The sequence below is a fragment of the Nothoprocta perdicaria genome, unplaced genomic scaffold (assembly GCF_003342845.1).
Source record: "Nothoprocta perdicaria isolate Ctin4 unplaced genomic scaffold, notPer1 scaffold_38, whole genome shotgun sequence".
Lineage (NCBI taxonomy): Eukaryota > Metazoa > Chordata > Aves > Tinamiformes > Tinamidae > Nothoprocta > Nothoprocta perdicaria.
Genome location: NW_020455621.1, coordinates 441,580 through 467,334, shown reverse-complemented (window position 1 = coordinate 467,334; position 25,755 = coordinate 441,580). Strand labels below are relative to the sequence as shown.

Sequence of the window (25,755 nt, the reverse complement as noted above, 5' to 3'; positions counted from 1 at the left end):
GGCCGCAGGCCGCGCTCTCGGGCACAGCGCGAGCGTCAGGCGCTCCCTGCAGGCAGCCCCCACCTCCGCTGCCCTCCAGCGCTGGGTCTCCCCTCGCTCTGTCACGAGGGTCCCCTCTCACCACCTCACTAGCACAGAGTCACCATTTTCTATCGAGTAGAACTGCAGAGGCTTTAGGTCGTTGTCCAGGTCAACTTCCTTTCCTTCCAGCTGGAGTAAGATGAAAACAAAACAAAAAACAATCAATCAAAAAACAACAACAAAGAAMAGACCAGATTAAACCTGAAAGCTCATCATGTAAACCAAACTGAAAGCAGGCAGTTGCAGTCTGTGAGGATCTGTGAATCAACTCAGGTCTCAGATTAAGAGCACACAGACTCTGCTCCCTGCTGTAGCACTGAGGACGTGCCCCCGATCCCAGCAGCAGCAAGTACTTGACTGTTGAATTACTGAATTTTGACTCACTTTAGAGCTTTCATAGGACAGCTTCAGTTCGGAGCCAGGGATTTTGAGCAGGCGATACAGCAGCCCTTTGACCCGCTGAATAGTCATAGAATCTGTCAAAGAAAARCAGAATCCTAGAAAAATGCTGCTATCTCGGAGCTGTAGCAACGTACTAGTGTTTCGAGCACTTGGTGATAGCATCTGAAAGCTGTACTGCTGCTTCAGCTCTAACACTGCAATAATGTCTTTTATATCTGAAATCACTGCTAATATCAAGTTGCAATCAGTTTAATCCCTGGTGGAACACACAGCATATGCTACTGCTATTTAAGTGCTTTGATTCCCATATGCCAAATTGACGGGTTGGGGCTTCCCAAGTCACCCGTTGGGAGCTGGTGTTGGACGCACAGGCAAGCGGGTGGCCTCGGGCCGCCGACCGCTCAGCCCCAGCACAGCCCGCGCCGAGAAAGCAGCGCCCTCCTGCAGCCCCTGCGCTCGCCAGGCCCAAACAGCGCGGCAGCAGAGCTGCGGGGGGGAGGTTCATGAAGTCACTTACACCCCAGGGTCTTTTTGCAATGGCTCTTGAATGAGTAAGCGTCATTCGGGCCAGAGGTGACCTCTGTGTTGTCAAGAGAGACACTGGGGTTTTTGGTTAAACTTTCACTTCCTTTGAAGCTTTACCTACAGGCACAGCAATAGTGAGTTATTCCTGTAATACTGCACATTGTACTGAGACAAGTATTTTTCTATCAAACATTTTTGTAAAAGCTGTATCTGATTTTATGAAACTTGTGATAATAAATGTGGTTTTTTATTTTAGAATAAAGCTTGAGTAAGTCTTCTTTTCTCATGCTCCATCCTGATGCATCTTTTTGAAACCTCAGCTTTATTTGATAGAGAATCTGTTCATTGTAGTTGCCACTCCAGATACTAGAACTTAACTTGGAACTACGTAAATACCAAGGGGGTGAAGGTGAGAATCACATTTCTCATTCCMGTTATAAAAAGGCAGCTGTAAACACTGAGCATGGCAGACCAGGTAGCTGGCTGTGAAACACTGAGCTTCGTGCTCTGCMCAGCCTGCACATTTCATACCAGCTACCGTGCCTTTGATTGCCTTAAGCATTAGCGGTGTGACCAGCATCAACCCTCTGCTTTTGGAACTGGACTGAAAGTAATGTGTAAAAGGGTCAGAAAAAGGACTTTGTCAGGCAAATTCTAGCTGTGTCTATTCCTTTACAAGCCAGAATCATCAAGGGAGTAATTAGCTGGGAGAGCTAGAGGCAGCTGCCAACCCTTTAGTACAAACTGCTTTGGAAAGACGTTACTGTCAGCTGCTGAAACGAGAGAAATGGCTCCTTACCTGGCAGCTTTTTCTCTAGGGGCTTCTGCTCAGGTTTGTCAGGGCACTTAATTGTCAGGGCTACAAAAGGAACAGGCAGCATTAGYGAATCAGCGGCTCGCTCAGAGCCTCTGAGTTTGTTGGGGGCTTGACACAAACCGCTCCACACACTCAGCGTTATCCTCGCCTCAAAGCACGGGGCAGCCTGTCTCTGAGCAGCTACGATGCCCTTTAACAGCGTGGCTCTTATTTTTTTTCCCTTAATTTATCAATAATATAAATGAAAATTTATTYACTTCAATAGCTTTCTGAAAAAAATAAGTATTGCTTTAAAATGACTATTTACCTAAAATTTCTAGTTAATTTTTCAAAATACCATGCAGGAGAAAGGGCCTGCCCAGTTTAAAACAGGTTTTTGGCCTTCAGCATCTCAGAAGCTCAGTACCTTCTGAGGCGCAGTTAGTAGCTTCTCCATTTTTTTATTCAGAGATTAAGACTTTAAAAACTTTTAAAATGTTTTTCTATTATGCTYAGTCAGCCAAGTTTTGTGTTTTAGTTGCTCATCCATCTAAACATATTATTAGAAGATACTGTCTTAAAAAATTATTTTGCCCATGGATTGAGGGGAAAAAAGTGGTTCTTGTATCACACAGGAACCAATGACATGTGAATTTGTACACTGGGGATGTAACCTGCGTTACATACGTAAACAGCCCCAATACCAAAGCTACCTTTATCTTCCTTCACTCTCCCGAAATTAAGCAATGTTAAAAAACAACCAGAAAAAAACAGCATCACAAAATAGTTTTGCTATTAAGCTTTAAATCTCAAACGTATTTCAGGCTGGAGAGGAGTCATTCACTGCTGCACACCTCTATCCCCCACTAAGTCTTAATTAAGAATATTATCCTAGAGTGATAAACACCACAGCGAAGCTCTGCACTCCATGATCCATGTGATTCAGAGCAGCAAAATTACAATCCTGTGAGCTTGGAAAGGCTTTTCCACCCTTTATTCCCCATACACCTGGCCTGGGCAGGCCAGGTGCCTAATGTATTTTAAATGAAGCAGCACTAATTCTGGCCATTTCCAGACTCTTACTCAGAAGCTGATTCTTCAGCGTCACAGGTTGTTGTCTTTTCAGTTCTCCTTCTTCCGGTGCCCCGTATTCTGTGGGTGAGGGATGAAGGAACAGGTTGACGGGAACCAGGAACGCGGAGACGAAGGAGCCACGGAGGAGGCCTGGGAGGTGCAGGCTGGGAGAGAGGGGAGGCCGAGGCGCCGCTGGGCCCCGGCTGCCGATCCAGCTCCCGCCGCGGGCAGCTCCACAGGGAGGCAGAGCTCGGCCCAGCTCCCGCCACGGGCAGCTCCCCAGGGAGGCAGAGCTCGGCCCAGCTCCCGCCGCGGGCAGCTCCCCAGGGAGGCAGGGCTCGGCCCAGCTCCCGCCGCGGGCAGCTCCCCAGGGAGGCAGGGCTCGGCCCAGCTCCCGCCGCGGGCAGCTCCCCAGGGAGGCAGGGCTCAGCCCAGCTCCCACCGCGGGCAGCTCCACAGGGAGGCAGAGCTCGGGGCTGCAGCCGCACCAGGGCTGCCTCCCGCCTTCCCTGCACGCGGACAGCGGCCTTGCGGGGGCTTCCTCGGGATGCAGGAGCGCACRGCCGAGCACCAAGKGAAGGGAAGGGAAGGGACCACAGTGCCGGAGGCAAGGAAGGGCAACGCCACTTACTGAGGCAGAGAGAGGGGTATCTGGGATGGGCTGCAAGGAAGTCTTCACTTGGTTTGTTTCTCTCCGGGTTCCAGTGTCCACCAGCTGCTATCCAGTCTCTTCCAAATATTTTGCGATAATCGAGCTCTGCTCCTTTCCTTTCAGCAGGAAGGATCTGTACGGACACAGGGATGGTCCACAGTGCAATTATGTCATCTTTCCCAAGAAGAAAATCTAATTCTCTGTACGGACTCCTTGCCATTACTTACCACGGTGTTCAGTAATTTTTTAAAGCTATCCAGATCTTTATAAGCTCCAGGTACTGACTGATCCTCGCATGGGTATGTATGGCAATGCTGTTACTTTATGATGCAAGACTGTTTTAGCACTATTTCCTGTAACTATAGGCCAGGTGCCATTACTGCTCCCTTTTACAATAAACACTTGCCAGAGTTTTAGTTATTTGGTTCAGATAACACCAGCTCCCTATTATTGCAGGCAAACGGAATAATTTTAAAGCAAACTGAGAACAAATCCTCACTCAGTGGCTGAAACAACCCCCGTGCCTGCAGTGCTAGGCAATTTGCTGAAAAACCCACATACCTCAGACTTGTTCAAAACYTCCAGCTGACTGATCTTGGCAATAATCAGTTGTCTCAAGGTCTCTTGGTTCTTCTCTGTGTCCATCAAAGGGTTATTGCGGCACTGCAGTGACCGCAAGCTTGGCAGTTTATCAAGCTCATTGATAGATGACCACTGAAATGGAGAGGTAGAGTCTTTAGAACAAACAAGAAATATCATCATTTCAGAAGAATACCCAGTAACGTGGACTCTTCCTCCACAATGACCATGATGGAAACTGTGCTTTTGGTCAACAGAACCGAGAGCTTTCAGCTTGTTCATTTAGGTACGAATAGAATTGCACTACACTTAACTAGGTGAAAACTCYGAGTAGAAGTCCTCTGCATTTTAGCTCGTAAGTGTTCTCTGGGCTCCAAGGGTCTGGGGTGCATGGTTAGGTTAGGCCTAACACTGATTTAGCTGCACCACTTGGAGAGTTTATATCAAATGTAGTGCTTGACTCGCTCTCTGCTGCAGTGAGTAGCTGTAAAAACCCAGTAAGGAGAGGAGACGAGAAAAGGTGACAGTTTTGTGGCAAAAGGAGCCTCTTTTGCTGTGTGACTAAAGGCAACAGGGAGGGAATGTGCTACAGGATCAATAGAAAAAGGGTATAAAAAGAARTAAAAAGCCTCTGTTCTCTCCTATTCCTTAAGTTACTTTTACAATAAAGGAAAGCAGCCAAGATCTTTGGAAGCAAAAGTCTACCAAGAGAGTATCTTAATATATACTTGTTTCTGGGCAGAGGCCAGAGGCAGCCACCATCCTACTGGGGAAAAACGGCCTCYGGCTGGAGTTGCCGGCACCGAGCCAGGCGCCGCCGCCCAGGGGCTGCCGCGGAGCGGGAAGGACGTCGCCAGCCCCGTCCCCCACACGGACACGGGCGGCTCCTCGCRGCACCCCTGGCTCCCAGCAAAGCCAAAGCAAGGGGGCATTATGAGGTACCAGGGGGACAGAACTAGCTACTAGAAACACTTTTATAAACACTTTTAACTCTGAGTCCAATAAACTCTTCCGTTTCCCATCAACAAAGAAGAATAATCTAGAACTAAAAAAAAAAGTTGCCTCAAGATCTTACACATATAATCAAAGAAATTAAAAAAAATGCAATCTATTCCTAAACAAAGAGATAGATATTACAATAATGTAGAACTATCACAATCTAACCTACCTGTGATATTTGATTGTCCTTTATTTCAAGCTGTTTTAATGAAGGAAACATTTTAGTCTTGCATCCTAGGAAAAAAGAGCAAGTTTACCAGACAATAAAGAAAACTTGAATAAAAGAGCGTGACAAAGCTATGAACAAACTGCTGCTTTTACATACCAAATCCAGCATCAGGAAAGTGTATAGAAGATATTCCAGTGTTTCTCAGCATTAGCTGTTCCAGACTGCAATTCAATAGATACAGTGATTACTATATTGATATAAAAAGATTTTTGTTTAAAAAAAAGGAAAGGTGCAAGACTCTAACAAACTTTTGATATGGCTCATTATGAGTGACAAATGAACAGCAGCTTCAGAGCCGATACCCAGCTTTGTGAAGGGGTCAGGGAACACAGCTCAGGAAACGAGTGCTTGAGTTTCAGGTTTTCTGAATGAGCCCTGAACTTTATTAAAAGGAGTGATTTTTCCAAATGACTGTTTTAAAGAACTTTTTGATGCCTCCAGGTTGCTATTTTGGTTTGAAGCCCAAGATGAGAACTCTTCCAAAGAGCARCACGAGCTTATTAGTCTTACAATAGACAACACAAATAAGACTAGGCGAAAGCAGTTCAATTAAATATATTGGTTCTCTCCTCAGGAGGAAAAAAAAAATGCCTGTATTTGAATATTCCAATAGGCCTTCTAAGCAGCATCAATATTATCATACTTTGGTCAAAAAAAAAAGCCATGGAGATGAACGAGTATCTAGGACAGGACAGAACAAGTTTCCAGGAAACTTGTGTAGTGGCTACCTGGGAAGATGTCCTATTTGATGGAGCTGATTTCCATCCAGTAATTGGTTGTCTGAAAGGTCTAACACCTTCAAAGTCTGCAGCACATTTTCAGGCCTGCAACATCAAAAAAAAAAAGCAAAACAAAAAAGCACAACATTGGAAATTATTTTCTAATGAAAACAATGATTTTCTAAATACATGATTGCATGCAAACAAATATGTATGTGTATAAATGTGAAATTCCCACCATTTATTTTACAACTACAATCACGTGATAGAAACATTACAGGAATCGAGTCTGAGGTTCACCTGCTAAGTCACTTTTACAGAAGACTGACTCATGCTTGTGGTACTCTTCTTACCTTTCCAGAACTGTAATATTATTAGAAGTAAGGTACAATTCTTCAAGTGCTGGCCATCCTGGAGCACAAAGAAGAACCTAAGAGCAAAACTTCATTTAATATAACTGATGGTGGGAAAAATGATTCCAGAAATTATAATTTATAAAGACTTCTGTGGAATGTGTTCAGAATAAGCCACAGTTCTCAAAAGCAGACATAAATATTGCAAAATGCCCAGCCCTCTTTTTCCTCCTGCTGTCTCTTTCCTGTGCTTGGATCTGCCAGCAGAGATGAAGCGGAAGGGTTCTCTGCAGCACAGAGCTTCTGGATGCAGCCTGAGGCATCCGGCAGGAACCTCCTGCTGTCATGACACGGGAATTTTCTTTTTGAACCCCATTTGAAATTTCACTTTTGGTTCCCAAATTAAGAATTTAGGGGAAAAAGTACTAGTGTTAACTGGGCAATGCTTTTTACACAGAGGCCTCTCAAAGTGTTCCACTATCAGCTGTAAAGCTACATTAAAATTATGCTGATGTGGAAATTGAGTTTAGTTTACTCAGTAGTCTTGGGGAGATCAGATACACCTTGTTATGAGGCGAGTGGCTAAATAACCTGTCACTCGAGGCTTTGGAAACCCACACATCCCATCAGCACTGGCTGGCTTTAAAGCAGAGCTTCCAGGCTCCCCTGTCACGTGACTGCAGCAGCACCTGAAAGCTGGAATCCTGGATGAATCCAGGAATTTGCAGTGCATCAGCTCTAACCTGTTTTCAAGCACACCCAAGAACATAAATTAGTTAAACGAAGCTACAAATTCAACCAAGATACATTTGTTCCAAATTTCTTGTCCTAAAAACCACTATGCAAAAAAGATAAYTTTACCTAAAGCAAGATAAGTAGGTAAAGCAAAAGCAGCTCCAAGGCTTCGGGGACACAGACATCCCCACGCACAGCAGAAGCATGAGAGCCATTTTCAGTGACCAAATTCAACTTGCTGTGGAAGCAGCTAACTCATTCTCCACTACTGCAGCCCTCAAAGCTCCTTGTCATTTCTGCTTCATTCTCAAGTTACTTTTTATTCTATGTAGCAAATATCAAGACCGAGACCTTTTCAAGTTGCAGCCAGCCCAGAAAGATCAATATTGTGTCRCCTGCAATTTGTCCACAGTGAATCCCAGTGCCAACAAGAGACCAAAGGCTATCTATCCCCCTCCCACATATGCTAGGGATAAAGAAGCCCCCAAAGAAGCCTGTGAATAAAGAGGAAAAATGAGGCAAACCAAGGAGAGCTCGAGGATGAAGGTCACAGCAGAAAAAGTGAACAAATTATTTGCATGTTTCTCTATAGAGGATCTTTGCAGGATTCTCCCACAAAAATCTTGCTTTGTGATGGACAAAATCAATAAACTGCGTCACGAGGACAGAGCAGAAAGTTTTTCCACAGACCGATCAAATGACCAGTAAATTGCCAAGACCGTGAGAGACACGTGGCAATTTCAAGAAACTCAAATGGTCAAGTTTTCCACTCCTGCATAAAAAATCTCTACATACAGGAACAGAGGTTCACAAATCTGATGCCAAATTAATACTCAAGAAAGATTAGGAGCTATGGATAACGTGGTGGGGAATTTGGGAGGAAGAGGCAATGGAATAGCCGCTGCTGATCAAGAAAGCAAAATGGAAATCCAGGATTTATTGCAAACGAAGTAATTTGTTACCACGTTAAGTCCATGAGGTTCTTGTATGTTTAGTCTTTTCACCTCTGGAAGCACACAATATAAATGGGAAAAGCACAGGGAAAGGTAACTAGCACCGCCAAGGCCATGAAACACAGCACTGCTACTCTCAGGTTCATACCTGAGGCACGTCCTTATACTGTGAAAATACTTCAAAATAGAAGGAGCAAGGGAAAACACAAACCTCCTSTTGTTTCTTATGCTACCCCTACAACATATACAACACATACATGGCAATAAGCTACTCTGAAATGCTCATCAGCTTCAGGTTATTTTCATCTTAATTAAAACATTTCAAGGATTTTCAGACTTTGTTCATATTCCCTTTGACAGTTACTATATTCTCCATTACCTGGATTATCATCATTTTCAATTTTTATCATAGAAAGCTGAATTTTCAAAGTAACTCCTGATATAGCAGGAGTACGAAAGCGCTTTGTTCGCAGAGCATCCACGACAGGTGCCTCTGCTTAYTTTTTCTCTTTGATTGGCTGCCCAGGAACACAACTGTTAAGCACTGACCATCCAGTGTTTTATTCTCCTCTCTGTAGCMKYRMKGCTACAGAGAGGAGAATAAAACACTGTGAGCTTCTACTTAAGCACCAGTTTCTGCAAGCGCTCTACTCCTGTAGAGTGACTGACAGCAAAAACCTGAAAATCCAGCTGATTTCACAGTGCAGTAAAATCTGTCTCTGTGCAAGGAGGCAAGCAGAGGGGGGTTACAGCTCCTGGGAGTCGGTGGGCGCCGTGCTCTGCAGGCCTTGGCCCCGAGGAGAGGCCCCTGCTGAGGCGCTGGCCAGCAGGGCGACCTCCCTGACCAGAGAGGGCTTTACGTGCACGTCCTTTTCACGCGGCTGTGTTCCAGCTCSATGAGAAACATCTCAGAGCTCTGTTGTATCTGTGCAGTATCTGTGTCGCACATAACCAGGTATCGTGTATTTYGAGCAGCCTCTGTAGGTGCAAAGAAACTAAGCTCATCTCCTCCTGAAGCAACGGGATGTCAAGTAGGTATTGCCTGTCACAGGTTCCTCCTGTTGTTTCCCATTGTTCCAGTATGTGGCTTAGAATGCAGATAAATCCTTAATAACTACATGGAGACAAAGAGCTTTCTTTATCACTAACCTTTGGGACACGAAACTATATTCTTCTTCAAGTGAGTTATCTTGGCTAAGTAATTTACAAATGTAAATGAAGTTAAATGTTTCTCATTAGGCTTACGTGCCAGTACAACTCACTGTATTTCCAGCTAACACACAGTAGCTTTTCTAAAGATGATGGATCAAATTTTAGCAGAATTATATAATGCATAAATATTTACTGTGCTGTGCTTGTCTCTCAAACCTCATGATACAAACACAAAAGAACAAGGAAACGTTCTTACCTCTGTCCATGTTATCTCTGTTTGATTAAGTGCCAGAATCCTCAGTTTTAAAAACGCACTGGATCCTGAAATGGATGTTGCTGGAAACTTCATTTTGTTTTCACTGTGTAAAGAGAGTAATTCTTAGCACATATTAAAATTACTGCAGTTATTCCTGAAATCACTAATTTGGAGTTAAGCATTAAGGACAAAAATCATTTATATGTGGTTTTAAAAAAATCAGTGCCAAGATTTTGCATATTTAAAAAGGATATAAAAAACCTATGAGTTCTTCTCAAACCTGCTCCTTCCTAATTTTACCACTCTTCTCTGTGAATACGTACTTACTCCTCATCTGTGGCTTCCCCCTCCTTTTCCTCTCTAAATTCTGAATACGAAAAGAATTACTGTCAGTAATACTAAATGAAACAAAGTGACTTAAACTCCTTGGTGCAGATTGAAATTTGAGAGTCTAAATGCCTATCCAAACACAGTAAAACTAAAGCATATAAAATCCACTCTCAGTAAGTATCACTATCAAACAGTTGAAAATTGCTTAAACAGGCAGTATTTAAATTTGACAAGATCTAAAATGAAGATAAAAACACATTTAGCTTCTCTATTAGTTTCCTGTATAGAAAAGAAAAATTCTGGGCTTAGGAAAAAAAATAAAGAAAAAAGAAAAACAGCTTTGCTAACACTGAATGCAAAGAGTAATTCTGTATTGCTAAGTGAGCTGTTTAAGCATCAAGGACTWGTTAGGAGCAGGTCCCAGGCTCCTCCTTAGGCCCCTCGGAGCCTCTCCTGCCCTTCCCTGCCCTGCGAGAGGCCGGCGCTCGGCWCGGGCTGTGCACCAAGCTGGGAATGAAACAGACCCCGTGGCCTTAGATGCTTTAGGACATCTGAGACAACAGAACGTTTGCAGTTTGAAATGCTACTCAACTACTAACACAAACCACCTAGCAGGACAAGCTATRAAAGAAAAGAAAAAAAATCTATACTGCCTGTTTCCTCATTTTTATAAAAGCATTCCAAAAATACTTATTTTTACCTCTTAGGCAACTGATTAAAAGAGATTACAATACCCTATGAAAATCTGTAAATTTTAGTCTGCAGCCTCCCCCTAAGCAAGGAGCAAATTTGCATAAATTGGAAGAAATTTGTCATGCAGAAGACGTTGACAAATGCCTAAATTGCTGCAAATGTGATGACTGAAATCTGTACTCTATCATTTTTCAGGCAACTGTGGTTTCATGGTACTCAGGTCAGCAACCATCTGTKCCAAGCCCTCTTCCAGAATTCGGTTTTATACAGAGGCTAAATTCTTAGGGGCCAAGGTCTTTCCTTTTAAGAGGTTGCCTAGAAAGTGAAGCTCTCACCAGAWGTTTAAGGACAAAATTAAAACAAAACAAAACAGTATTAAGGAACTTAACTCCTACTAAAATGTGTATCAAAACATCCTGTTACCCTTTGAAAGCTGACCCCAAAGCTTGAAGCGCTGCTTCTTTCTTATCCCTATCCCCCTAAGGAAGAGAAACCCTAGTATTAATATTTATACCTGATATTAAGCGTTTCCAGATTTTGAACTTGAGAAGCAATATCTGTTGCAGTCTCCCACGATGATATCAGATTTTTTGATAGATCTACACGCCTAATATCTGAAATTTTGTACTAAGAAAAAGAAACATCTCGTATCTTGATTTTCCAGAAATTAGAATTAGGTTTTGTACCAAAACAGAAATAGCATACACTTGTTTGGACTAATGGAAGACACCACCTCTTCTTTACTTTACAAATGTATTCTTCTCTCTATAAGAATCTACCGCTCAATTATTGTAAATTGTATCTCCAGTTTTGCTATGGAAATAGCTTATAGTTGTTATACAAGAGCATATCTTTACGACGTCTGAAGTAGACTAATTTCTGCATGAACACAGGAATTTTTATGCATTCCTGATAAATGAGCGAATAACTCCTGCTGTATAGTTTGGTTACATCACCATAACATGCAGTGTTTTGAAAATATACTTTATTATGTATTCACAACCTCTGGTACCTACAGAATATTCCAACTGTGCTTTTATGGGGTTTCTATTCTACAGTCAAAAAAAAAATTGCTGGATACTCCTAAGTTCCAGTCATTGTAGCGACTTACGAGAACACTTCCATTTTTACCCACAATCAGTATTCAAAAAAACAAGGGAAGGCTTCTATTTTTTAACTCAGTAAAYAAAAAATAAGCTTGTGAATACAAATAATTCTAAAAATATATTCTTGATAGAAAGAAACAAGAGAATAGCTCGGAATGCTAAAGGATGTATTTATTTGTGGTATCACATACTACAGCACCTCCACCAAAGGATACTAGGACACGTTCTGCTGATCTCCTCCTCCTGGCCAGCGTGGCTCACAGCACATTCACGAACTGAGATATCTACCAGTTGGTTCAGGCGGCTAAACGAGAAAGAACACTCTGTTACCTTAACCTGAAATACAAATGTGTTATATAAGCCCTTGGGTTTGCAGCTAAATAATACTCTTTTCACAAACACAAGCTTTTCTAGAATTAACACCACCAAATTGCTGCAGTGTAGTATCTTTCTCACTTGAAAAAAGACCCATCTCATTTACTTTGTCTTGACATCACTACCATTAAATAGGCCTGGCTGAGCTAAAAACGACAACAACAAAGAAGCAGTAACAGTAACAAAACAGACAAAATGCAGYTATATACAAGCTGGAATTTAATTAGGACTTCCAAGTTCATTGGATTTCCTATAGTATTTTTTGCAAGTTTCAAAGTTATTTAGTATTTTTATGTCAATTTTCAACCACTTGGTCCTTTCTGGGAGATGTAACAAGAACCTGCACAGCAGGGAGACTGCCACCTCCTGAGCTCAGCCATCTCTAGTGCTGGAGGTGATGGCACCTATTCCCATCCTGACTTTGCTTCTTTCTTTCTCATCATCTCATAAATGAGCAAAAACGTGATAAATGGGCACGACATGACCCGACTGCAAAACCTCCTCCCTAGCAGTACAGCAGTTTTTTGCCTTCCCTCTCAGTTATATAGTTATTACTTTTGAGTAGAAAAGAATAATGAATACAATATTCAAAAAATATTAAAACCCGTTTATTCAAAAWGGACAATGACTGTGTAAAATTATCATGATATTGGCAGTCACTAATGTCATTCATTCTTTCTCCAAATACTATTACTTTTTACTTTATAAAATTAAATTAAGGATTGTGAGCACTCATAAGGCATAATCCCTGTTCCTATGAATAAAACATGGCAAGTATGAAGCCACAATACTGAGATTTCTGGAGTGTCTTCCACCACAGTGAAGTTGTGCTTAGTTTTTGAGATAGGACAAGATGATTTTCAAGACAGCAGACAAACTCAAGTTATAGCCCTTCCTAATGCTGTCATTTCCTCTCAGGAAAAATATAAATCAGCTGTATTAATAGAATTACATGGAAGAAACACTAAATATGACAGTGCTATTTCCACATCAAAAGCTTTTGAAGAAGCAAAATCCTCATGTACCTGAAATAATTTAGAACATATTTAATGTCTTTTAAAAATGTCACTTATGTAAACTACTAACAAGAAATAYAGCAAAATACAAGGATGCAACAAAGTTATGCTTCAATTGTTACTTTTATTTTTAGGTATGTTTTGGACAGTGATACTATCAAGTTAGTCATAAAAAATCCTCTAGTATGTAACTAAGATGTTATTTCTCCATGAAAACTTTCACAGATCTAACCTAGTTTTTCTCATGTGTTAGCTTTAATTAATTTGAATGCCTTCCTTCAATAAAATGACTTCTAGTTCTTGAAATCCAATGCGTTGCTTAAATTAGATTTACATGATGACAAGTACAAGGACTTAAAAAAATAATAATTCAAGAACAGCAGATCAATATTTTACACTGTAGGCCCTCCAAACTGTACAGAAAGACTATCTGTGTTCCTACRCGCCAATGAATATTTAAAAACAGAAGCAAACTTAAAATTCCTAATTAAAAAGAAATATTGAAATAAAGTTAATGATAAAAATATCAACGAGCAGTTGTAGTGGGCTATTAAGCCAACACTGAGTATTATAAACCTGTGAGTATTATAAACATGGAACATGTGTTTGAGGGATCTGAGTCATCTTAGCTCTGTGCTACCAGGATCTCCAGTTTACTGTTTATTCACTGAAATCTCGTGATTAAGTCATATATCTGAACAGTCTGTAGTATTAAATAGCCACTCCTCCACCAGTCTCAGTAACATGATATTTATCCCAGCAGAAACCCCTCTTCCATCCTGCAGTACTACCATATTAAGACAAAATGACTATCAACATAATTAGGCACTGCAGTTATCTGTAGACCCAAAGTTACTTAAATGCAGCTTGTGCACAAGCTTTTGACTAACTTTGCAAGAAATTTAAGAGCAACTGCTGCTCTGCTACCACATGATTAGGGGCAAGAAAGCCTGACGTTTCACCTACCCCAGCCTAACGGCAGGCTGTTGTGCAGAGGGCAGCAAGCACSCTGTTTCCCCAGACACGTTTTCCCAGCGCTTTCTAATCCTGCAGCCACATGCCTGCTAAGCAAGTTCAATCAATTCACTAATGCAAGGGAAAACTAACCCATCGGAGAAAGAACGGTTTATAGCAGGTCACCCAAGTCACCTTTCAGTCCTATAAGCACCACATCTGGTGCCACACGTACAGGAGAAAAAGACAGAGAGGAGGCCAAGCGAGGCCGTCTCCTCCAGCAGGAGCTCACGAGCATATCAGATTAAATATTATGGGAAATCAGAACCTGTGTAAGAATTCTTAAGTGACCTACTTCTTCAACAAATTTATTTATACCTTTTTAGGGAAAACAATAATTCAGCATGCACAGAATAATTACCTAAGACTTTTGAGGGCAATGTAATATTCCTTTCGTTGTAGCTAAACTACTGCCTACCTGCACAATCTCTAACAGCATACCTTAGATGTTCAAATATTGCACTTGCCTTTGTTGTTCTATAATAGAATCCATACCAACAAATTCCACGGTCTTGCCAAAAAATAATGTGCTCTCCTTCCCAGGGTGGACATTATCTTCATCGTTCAGTCCATATCGGTCCTTTACTGCGGTTAGAAAATCTACTCCAAAATTTGCCTTGTTTGGACGGATAAAGGATCCTCCTCTAGGATGTCTAGGAAAGAGCAGCCAAGAAAATAAGAAACATGAAAAATTATCGTGAGACTGATTACTTTTAAAAGTAAAAATTAAAACTTTATCAAAACACCATGAATTGAAGCCGAATTCACTGTTCCTAATCAGTGAAAGCAGTTARAAGTTTACAAAACGCTGTTGATAATATCTGACCCAACACATTGACAGCGTGAGATGCCAGGAAAACTGAAGTGCCAGATCTCCAAATGCATTTACACACCAAAGCTACCATTTCAGGGCACAGTTGTACATAATTGCTCCAAACTCTAAATCTCCCAGACAATTAGGTTTGTACCTGGGAACAGACACAAAGCTACCTAAACCACATGACAAACCAGAGCTCAGTCTAAGGCCTACATGAATACTCAGAATACACATTCCCTCATATTTTGACTAATTCATTTGTAACTCTCAGACAACACAGCCTTCTCTAATGCACCCATACAGATGAGATATGACRTAAGTTTTATTACTTGGAAATCTAATACTAATTAAAAAAAATCTAATTAAATTCTAATTAATTAAATTCTAATTAAATACTAACTGAATACTAGCAATTTCAAAACTGATCATTCAAAAGAATTATCCAGTTAACGTACTTGCTACACAGCCCYGCAAAATTTCTTAGTCTTTCTTGAGCACTAAAAATCCTTACTGTTTGACAATCYGCTTTTACAACTTCTTTTGGAGGTGGCAGAAAATACAGTAGCTAGAAAGAAAAGACMATTTGTGGGAATAGTATCACAGAACAGATAATAGGATCAGCTGTAAAACCGCAGGAAGAAAATGGGTAGTTATGATTACCTGCCTGCCTTCTAGCTGAGAGAAGCACAGACTAAGAAGAAATGACCTATGTAAATAAAACTCCTCTTTTCATGTCTGCAAACATCAGGTGGCTAATTAGCAAACTATAATATCAATCTTTAAAGAATTCAAGATTATCTCTCAGAAATAACAGTAGCRAGAGCATGAATCTTATGGATCTATTTACAAGCAGAGGGAACAGCTTAGGTACCACATATTCACACTTTTATTAAAAATTTAGTATTGACATGTGCAAGTTTCATTYGTTAGCATTTCAAATACTTACTTAAGGACTCTTAAGTTCTCTTGGGGAAGCTGGTTCTATCTCCATGAAAATATACAAAGGAAACTAGCTACCTTGTTTCTTGCTTCTCTGACACTAGAGCCTTTTGAAGCTACAAAAAACTATGCAGCATTTCCCTTGCAAGCCCCTCTTTTACTACTATTACTTTGACTATAGCAAGACCACAGTGTTTCTCTGCCTTGTTCTTACTGCTGCTAAGCACTCTCTCCCTGTCAGAGCTGGGCTATCTATTTTATGCTCAAATCTACTGCAGAGCCTAAGTTTCTTTTTCAGTTGCATTCTATTAATCTGATCTCCTTTTTTTCATGAACTGTCACAGAGAAGGACAGAAAAGGAGACTATGCAACAGGAGGCTATTTGCAAGCAAAATGATTAAGCATTCAAGCATGCTTACCTGTAATTAGATTTCCTCAAGATGCACTGCCTATATTAACTCTCACACTACACAAGCTAGGTATGTTTACAGTACTGCTATCCAGAAAGTAGTGATCCACAGCTACATAAGCAATAAAAATGCCATTTCTTTCTACGTTATGCACCTGAGCACAAATAATGTTAAAATACAAGTTMCTTCTTCTCCTAACCCCAACATTCTGAAAAGAATAATCTTGCTAAAAACTTTAAAACAAAAATAAAACCAGCCTGATGGTAAACTCCAAGCTGGAGCTGCATAGCTATAGGGAGATCACAGGTGCAGCTCAGGCTTCTATACAGTAAATCTTATTTAGTCACAAGTARCTCCATATTTCTGATTTCGTATCACCATCAAACAGAGTAGTAAATAATAATCACTAATTCACCATGGAGCCCTATACAAGGTAAAATAACCTGCCTAAAGTCTAAGGTAAATCCTATGGAATGCTGCATAAAGTTTAGTGGAAGGACATCTGCCTTGAGGACTCGATTCTTTTCACTCTCCAGACTGGGACAACCACCCTTGAGACTCTCCTCATCAAAAGATGAGTAAGTTGCTGTGTCAGAAGAGAATCTCATAGAAGATAAAATAGAAACACTTAGATCTGAGCTTTAAGGTCTTATCTGACAGATGGAAGTCATCTATGAAAAACATCTCAAATACGCAGATGTAACAACCAGGCAGACCTTAAGCAGGAGATGATGAAAGAGGACAAGCAACCTCCAGCGAACAACGAGGAACAAGACAGTAGCTCTCCTTCAGGATTAGGATAAGTGGATATCAATTTACACGTACACCAAACAACCACTTAGAGCTGCTCATCTCGTGAAAAAGCACAGCTACTACCAATGAATCTTCCTAACTGGTAGCAGCTCATAAACAAATGCGCTATCCAGTATCCATATTATCAGGTGAAAGGCCATGGCGACTAGTGATCAACTCGACCTTGGCTAAGCATGGAAGTCTGAACACAGACTTTGTCCTGCTCAACGTGGATGGTCCTCCAGCTAGGACAATACTGAGAAGATGCATCCTGATTTTCTTAAGCAGAAAATCTGTAATGATCCCAACCAGCTGGCTCTGGTTAGCAATGACACTTCTTACTGACTTTTAAAATAAAGAGGTTGAATTATCAGCCGTAAGAGTAAAGGAACATGGAAGTGTCTCTGCTCAGTACTTGCTTTTGCAATGATCATCTGAAGACTCATTATGGCTGAGGGACACACACTGTAAAGCTCACAGGGTTTATCACAAATTCTAGCTATTTGAACCCATGCACACCTTGTCAGTGAGGACACTAAACAGATCTTTCCCTTTAAGTGGAAGGCCCTCAGTCTCAAATTGGGTRCACTGAGATACAGGGAAACAATCAAAACTTCCTGTCCGAGATCATCTGAGGCCAGAAGGAGTCGTGGGAATACATTCTCCCCTTATTAAACAGAAACTTCTATTCTTTAGGCACTAAAATGAGACTGACCTCTTAATGTCTTTGAAGAGTTTGTGATCTAAGTGGACATTCTTGGAAATTAATCTGTCATTTTGAAGGAGAGAGTTAACATAAACAGATCTTCTCTAAGGCAGAAACATGAATTTCAGGCAAAGAGCAACATCTGATAGTAACAACTGTCACCTATAAACTCAAAAAAAAACCTAACAAAAAACCTATGTTCCTACACAATTTATGAATTTCACTGAAGGAGAAAAAAATTTAAATGCCTTTTTAAGGATAGCTTGGCATTTAAAGAGTACAAAAATTATATGAGTCAAAGTTCCCATCAAAAAAACCTCAAGAGATTACAAAGAATTGAGGAGTAGATGCAATTCTGCCACATTGATCACATCACAGAATCAAATTGACAACTACTATATTTTCCTTTCTATTCTCTGGCTTGTTCTGTAAGCTAACTCTAGCAAAACAGGTTGTAATTTAATACTTCTTGATACTTCTGGTAGCAATATCTGCTGAAGATCAAATTGGGATTCTTTTGAAAAGTGGTTAGGGATGACTAAAACTACTCTTTAACAAGAGAAAACACATTCCTTTCATTTTGGAACCAAAGCAATTTAAATGTGTTAAGACTACAGCAAGTTAACCCCATTTTATGAGAAAAGAGGGAAGCGAAGAGTGGCATCTTGTATAAGGGAAATTCAAAAAATCTCCTTCAGCAAAATAGTCTAGATTGAAATAGCTTATAAAATAGGAATGCAAGTGTAAACAGTGTGTGCAAAAGAAATAGCAAACATCCTCTCAGAGTGTTTTTGGTAAACAAACAAACAAAAACCCATAATAGGGCTAAGAAGGAAGGTGACTTTGCAGTGGTAACCAGAGAACCACCAACAGACTCTTTTTAAAAAAAGGAGTCAGTTTGAAAAGTGTAAAAGCATCATGACCATCAGTAACAGTGAGAAGAAGGATAGTAGAACAGCACTCAAAACTCAGTCTGAGGCTGCCAGAATTTGCCTTCCCAGCACAACTTCTGCATATGCTGGACACAGCAGCTTCCTGCTCAGGTACCACACGCAGGGGTATGAACAGGGGATGGGCAGCATGGGGAGCCCCACACTGGGCTGCGTATGTGGGCCTTGCAGGGTGTATTTGACCAGCATGAGCATTAGCAGGTTGCAGGAGGCAAAAAAATGGAGCACTCACATCTTCCCCAAGAGGTTGTGTGTAAATAACAGACCTGCACTCCCCTTGGAAAAGATCTGTTCTCATACCCCACCTTTTGTGGGGAAAGAAAGGACACCACAGCCATAGGTTCCAGAGAGACGCATGGAAATTTTCTGGGGGGATAAGAACTTTGGGGGATAAATTGCAAAAGTGTGCTGAGGTTTGTGTTAACATCTTGTATGGATCTAGTACGGTAGCTGTATTGCTTGTATTCATCTTGAATGTACAGTCCCCTGGTTAGTAATTAATTACATGTCATTAATAGATAAAGGGCTTAAATGCCACTTTGATTTAACCCATGGAATGGAGCAATGTTCTCTGTAAATCTATATGCCTAAACATGATCTTTAAGCACTTCATATACCTTCTGTTTCCCCAAAATTTCCTGTGTAGCTGTAGAACACATGCTTTAATTTCTAGAAGATCAGAGTACACTTCCTTCAGGACAGGCTATGTTTTTTTAAAATATAAATATGCATGTTGATTTAATATATTTTTTACTTTTTAATTTAGAAAGAATGTTTACAAGATCTTGATATTTATTTGAAAATTTTGTGTTTCAAAAGCTGTAGATGACTGATACCACTACGCTAAGGCTTTGTTACTCACTTCTAATCTCTCGTTTCTTTTGAAGACCTGTAAAACACAGGTAATCCAATTGTATGATGCACTACTGAAATGACCAGTTAAAAGTAATAGCTGCCTCAGAGGAAGCAAAACTATCAACGGAAAGAAAATTCACCAAAGTGCCACTAGAGTGTGCACTGTCATTTTGAACCAATCCAAATTTGCTGTGTAACATGCTTATCCTGTCAGCATATTTTGAAGTAGTGCTTACAGTTCTTTGATTCTTATATTCTTAAGAAGATGAATTAGCACCTCATAATATAATGACATAAGATAAACCTACTGCCAGGAATCACACAATTCCATGCCATTTTTCTACAAAAACTTAAGACAACCAGATACAGTAGGTCTGTTAGAAGACGTACTGATTTATCCAAATAAGAATGACTAAAAAGATCATCTAGTAAGTATACTCTTACATTTGCCTTTTTTTTCCTCCTCTTCAAAGCCAAATTTGAAAATCATTCTGCAAAAGATTTTTAGAGGAATCTTTTTCAAATTAGCCTAAAATATGAAGAAAAATAGCTGTTCTTTCATTGCACTTGTCTACAGCGCTAACTCTTCTATTTGAGCTGCTTCTGCTTACTAGAATTCAAAAATTAATAGGTTTTTACCACAGGTAAGGTTTGAGGGGGGCGGAAATAGTTTTAGACAGACTTCCACACAAATTAAGAACAAATAGATGAGATTTGGCTCTTTAGTTGTATGAAGTGCATGAACAACAAACCAGACTACACACAGAATGTTAGGGCTGAGTCATGCTTGACAGCTCTAACTATTGTTTATTCCTTTAAAGAGACCTTCTTTAATTGGAACAGAGTACAAAGAAGAGGTATTGTAAAGACAACATCTTTAAAGATGACTAAATTCAAAATTGTTATTAATATGAACAGCCTCATTCAAAAGAGCTGCTTCTTGTGACAAGAACTGAGATCATTCTCTGAGGTCTCATTTCCTGGGATTACAGTAATGGTTGCTAGAAAAACAAAAGCTGTATATGCATACATACAAATACTATACTCACACAAATATAAATCCCTCTTCAGTTTCTAGACTATCTACACAACTTGCTCAATTGTTTCTTCTGTCTACAGAGCTTGCGCATGGCCAGTCTATTACTTTTCTTATTTCCTTCCTAGTAGGATGTACTGGGATTAGCTTGGAAATCACTTCAATTGAACTCAAAGTATTTAAGACAATATCTGCTAATAAAAATAAATAAATCAGAAAATTAGGTTGTCTTAAGACTATAAACTTGAGTTCTTTAGCTAAAGAGAATACAGCAATGTTGATTTTCCTTTCTTCCAACAAGAACATCCTAATGTTATTTAAGCCTTATTTTGTTATTAGATACATTACAAGATACATCAAACCTTCATAGGTATCTTTCTTTTTCCCCCTATTTTCTCTGAAGAATAGACTTTATTTTAATCACCTCATTTTCTGATAATGAAGTCTCTAGGGTTCCCATCACACACACAAATGTAGAACTTAAGATGATACAGGCCACGAAGTCTGATTTGCACTATCAACATAATATACCCCCTCCAATTTATGCCTGTTTGGCTAAGGGTAAGAGATAATACTCCTAGAAAGGATTTCAAATTAGCTACTTTTTATTTGAATTATTAAATTATGCAGATTCTTCTGTTGATTCAATCTGAGACCAAGCAGCTTTACTTCCTGAAGCAGGAAGACTTCACCCTGAATTGATAATGAAGTATTATCTTTCTTTATATAAATACAGAAGTCATCTTTACTACCTGAGGGCATTCCGTYGGACTCCAGAAGACCTTTTGGCAGATAAAAGACTAAACTTCCTTTCCCCACAATGCAGAACTGCTCATTTTCTCTCTCTTGTCTCGCCTCCTCCTCCTTCCCCCCATTCTTTTATGCAACATTTTGCAGCAAGTTCTTGGTTGCTTCCATATCAAATTCCTATATTCCAACAGGAAAAAGTGATAAGACTCGACTCACCTGCTCACAGAAATGGGAAGGGTCACAATTCCCACAAGCTGAAAACACATGCTCAAGATTTAAGCTATGGCTACATGGTCTTACGGAGAGAGAAAAGTACTTCAAGTACACAATTTTATTTGCTAAAACAAAAGACACTATYGCTCCCTGTTTTCAATCCTTTCAGAAGATATTCTCATAGTGAACTTTGTGTTGAATCATCTACTGAGAGTGCAAAGAGAGCACATGTGCAGAGACACCACCTCTGGCCCATGAAAATCCCTGTACCATTGCTAGCCACAGCCAGYGAAACTCTGCAGAGATGTCACTAAACGCTCCTTCTGTTCTTTCACTTTCATCCAGACATCCACTATTAGGCCACATTGGAAACAGGAAACCAAGCAAAACAAGTCTTCTGAACTGACTCAGTACCGTTATTCTTATATGACATTCCACTGCATGCCTGTAAGGGSGATGGGAGTCTGGAGGAGATTATGATTCTGCTACTCTTATCAAAGGATTTCTTTCCTTTTTTTCTTGGGGAGTTGGCAAGGGACAACATGAAGAATTTGTTTTCAAGAACGAATGAGCACTTGAAGGGCTGAGCACAAAACTCCAAAGTACCCCTTTGGAGTTACTAGATGCCTTGGAATTTTAAGATTGGAGGTTAAAACAAAACTAGAAATCTATTTCATCTCATTAAGCTAAGACCAGTACTGATGCCATAGTCAAAGCAAGTATCCATGAATTCCCCTCCCACACACACTCACCCACTTTTTCTCCCAGAGTAGCCAACAAAGAATGGTTATTAAAAAAGGAAAACAGGACAAGAGTTTCAACCATGTAGCTACAGAATGTTCTCTCATTCTTCATCATCTCTCAGCTAAGGAATTTCTAAGGGCTGCTAGTCCTTACGAAGTGATGATAGATTTTTCTACCTATGTAGTTGCTCCCCAAAACCAAACAAAAAATCCAAACCAAAAAGCTGCACTGTATTTTGTGTGTACTAAGCATTTAATACAATATCTCAGTGATATAAACATTCAAAATGTATTCGGAAACTTGATGCTTTTCCCTAGCAAGATGCATGCCAATTACCTTAAATCCAAATCTAAGTTATATTTAAGACTGCTAGTAAGGACCAATACTTCACCTCAGAATTAAAGAGAAAGATCAGTAGGACACAGTAATTTCCTTACTACAGTAGGTCTAAGCCTACCAAAGCAGTAATATTGAGGCTAGCAACATCCAAAAGTTGCATTTTGCTACATACCTCTGAAGACACCACTTGTATTTTCTAATGATTCACCATGTTTCAATCTCTGTACCTGGACTGCTAAGAACTAACAGCCTTTCTAGCAAAGCCAGTCAGAGGCTAGGATTTATTGCTGAGCAGCATCCAACTGATAACAAAGTTCTGCTCTAAAAACTGTGACCAATATACAGGACCTATCGGCACTGGCAATTAACTCACCTGCATTTGAAATATTGTGTTCCTTCATGGGTACCATCATGTTTCCCTCTCTGAGGATCATCCCATTCCACTCCAAGCCAAGTTCCTGAAAAAAACATAGTGGACACATTCAGAGTTCTGGCATCATTGCTGTAGAGCTGGTGGCTGGAAGGAGCCTCCTCCACAAAGCAGGGGACTTAACTCCATGTACTACACTAGGTCATGGAAGTCTTTACTTGGCCAGGTCTTGAAAACCAACAAGGACTGAGAATTTCACAACCTCTCTGGACAGCCTATTCCAGTAACATATCCCTTCTGTAGTGAAAAAAAAGTTTTCCCAATTTCCAACCTGCACTTCCAAACCACAATTTGTAACAACTGCCCCCTTGTTACACCATCTAGTAACAGCAAGAAGAGTTTGGCTCTGTTATCTTTGCAGCCACCCTTTAAACAATCATAGGCAGACTGTCAGTTAGCTTCCTCTTCAGCACACTACACAAGCACAACTCCCTCAACCACCTTCACAGGATACGTGGCTTATGCCCTTGACTGCTTTGGTAATCTTCCACTGGACTCTCACCAGGTTATCCACATCCCTAAGGAACTGAGATGGCCCAAAATTGAATGGGTTATGCCAAGTGCAACCTCACCAGCACCAAGTGAGAGATAACAGCTTCCYGTAATGTGCTGACCTCATGCGCTTGGAAATGGATTCCAAGCCAACATGTTCCACAACTCTTCCASGGACTGACGAGAGACTGGTGAGTTGAGGTTCCCCTCACTTCTCTTCCCGTCTCTTCTAGGACTAAGCACAACAGTAGCCTCCTCCCAAGCAGCAGGAATTCTCCTCCCTTGTCACCACTATTTTTCAAAGGTAGCACATAGGGACCTCCCAGTCGGACTGGCCAGAGAAGGAATCTTCTTAGGCCCTGGGCACTTGAAAAGGCTATCAGAGAAGTACTGTCATTGCTGGCTGCCTCCTTCCTTCCCAAACCAATACACAGAGAGAGCAGGGAACAGACTGCACATGAAGACCCATGGAAAAAGGAAGACAGTAAGATTTTTCTGTTGTAAAAGAATGCAATCAGCTTAAATCAAAATTCCCTTTCACAACTTATYTGGTAGCTTTAACTAAAACAAAAACAAAAGAAAAAGAAAAAAAAACCCCACAAAACTCTGGATTAAAAGTTTCCAATATTTACTAATAAGAATAATAAGAAAAAAAAATTACCATTTTTAACTTGCCATTTTTTCTAAGTGACATTGTTAACACTGAAGTGACACAGAAAAGCCTTATAAAACAAAACTGATTTCTCAAAACAAGTGGAGAGGCAAGAGAACTAGATAGTACCAAGATATACAGAAAAGCAGAGAGGGTATCTTTTCCTCAAAGACTTAAAAAAAAAAGTGAACACCACCATTGAGCAGACAGTTTTAGCAAACAAATAAACAACAAACAAACAAAAAAAATCCACTGTCATTTGAACTACAGAGGCACAAGTCTTTGGCCTTGAGAGGGTTTCCTTSTAAGCCTAAATTATTATTGCCTCGTAAATAGGCTCAAAAATCCTATAGTTACCTTATGAGCTACAGTAAGTCCCAGAAATTACACACTTCAATCTTGCTTAGAGCAGAGGAAAGAAGAAGCTTGTAACAAAGTCTGTTTATTGTTTGAGTTAATCGAGACAGTGAAAAAAGTGCAATGTTCATGCTTACAATAGGTCATGCTAGCATTAGTTCAACTACAATTAGTTCATGCTCAGTAATAGTTTTGGTCTTCACCCTTTGGCATTCCCCAGCTACCTCCTCCAGCAAAAGTTGCTGGAATATCGTAGTACGTGAGGTTAGCAAGCTTTCCCCCTACCCGAGAACTTCTTTTGTAGGAATGTTATTATGCAGGCTGTAGAAACAATATTTTTTTCCAAATATATGCTACAGCAGAAACAGCACTTTGTAAGTTTCACATAGAATTAAAAATGAAAAGCAAAACCAAGAAATAAAATACTTTTATGACACTGAGGCTATTCATTATTGCTGGCATCCCATCTTCCTTCAACACTCAAAGAGCTCATTAGAGTTTAATGACTGACCCTTAGCGYGCTATTAGGTTTACCTGCTGTAGGAGGCACAGTGCCAACATACCGCACGGTTGCGTATTCGGTGCCACACAGGACCCTCCTGCCCAGCGCATCGGGAGGCACCSAGGCAGTCATGGCGGGAAAACCGGAGCGCGAAGTACTCGGGCACCTGCAGGGGCACAAGCAGCGTTCTTGACCGCCGCACACCAGCACCTTCACCAAGAGGCCCCCCGCCGCCCTGCAGTTCTCGCTGCCCGGCCGCACTCTGAACACACGCAGGGTGTTGTCCTCACAGCCTTGCCCCTTGCAGCCGGGCAAGCGCCCAGCACCYCCTCGCCCCCCTGCAAACGCTGCAGGAGCGACCCACACTCCCAAGGGGCCCTTTCGCTCTGCCAGACGCGATCCGCCCCAAGCCGCACACGGCCGGCGGGCACCGCAGCCTCCGCCCTGCCAGCCTGGCGACTTGCCCCGCGGCCCTTCGCCAGCCCRCCAAAGGCCATGGCCGAAGCACACAGAGCAGGACACCTCCAGCCACTGCCGAGCGCCGGCGCGACCGTTACAACCGTTAAACGAGGCCACTCCGCTGCTACCTGCGCCCCTGCGAACAGCCTCTCTGTCGGCACGGGCCGATAGGCACCGCCCCGCCCCTTCCCGCCCATCGCGAACTCCCATTGGTCCCGACTCGTCCGAAATCGGTTGCTATTGGCCTTCGTGTCGAACCCGCTTCGTGGGCTC

General features: G+C 41.0%; 1 protein-coding gene across 2 annotated transcripts; it reads right to left on the bottom strand.

Moving 5' to 3' along the window:
* Nucleotides 1–78: 78 nt before the first annotated feature.
* Nucleotides 79–25,164, bottom strand: TBCE (tubulin folding cofactor E). 2 transcript variants are annotated; one of them, XM_026044708.1, is made up of 16 exons: nt 25,056–25,164; nt 22,964–23,048; nt 14,507–14,692; nt 11,850–11,938; nt 11,043–11,142; nt 9,506–9,608; nt 6,410–6,486; nt 6,066–6,161; nt 5,434–5,498; nt 5,278–5,342; nt 4,092–4,244; nt 3,510–3,663; nt 2,888–2,956; nt 1,808–1,867; nt 466–557; nt 79–210 (listed from the first exon to the last, which is right to left on the bottom strand). In XM_026044708.1, the coding sequence occupies exons 1-16, from the start codon at nt 25,153–25,155 to the stop codon at nt 118–120; spliced, it is 1,587 nt and encodes a 528-aa protein (XP_025900493.1). In that variant the 5' UTR covers nt 25,156–25,164; the 3' UTR covers nt 79–117. The 2 variants fall into 2 exon arrangements, with proteins under 2 accessions (XP_025900493.1, XP_025900494.1); XM_026044709.1 differs by lacking the exons at nt 22,964–23,048; nt 25,056–25,164 and adding an exon at nt 15,312–15,360.
* Between the last annotated feature and the right edge of the window lie 591 nt (nt 25,165–25,755).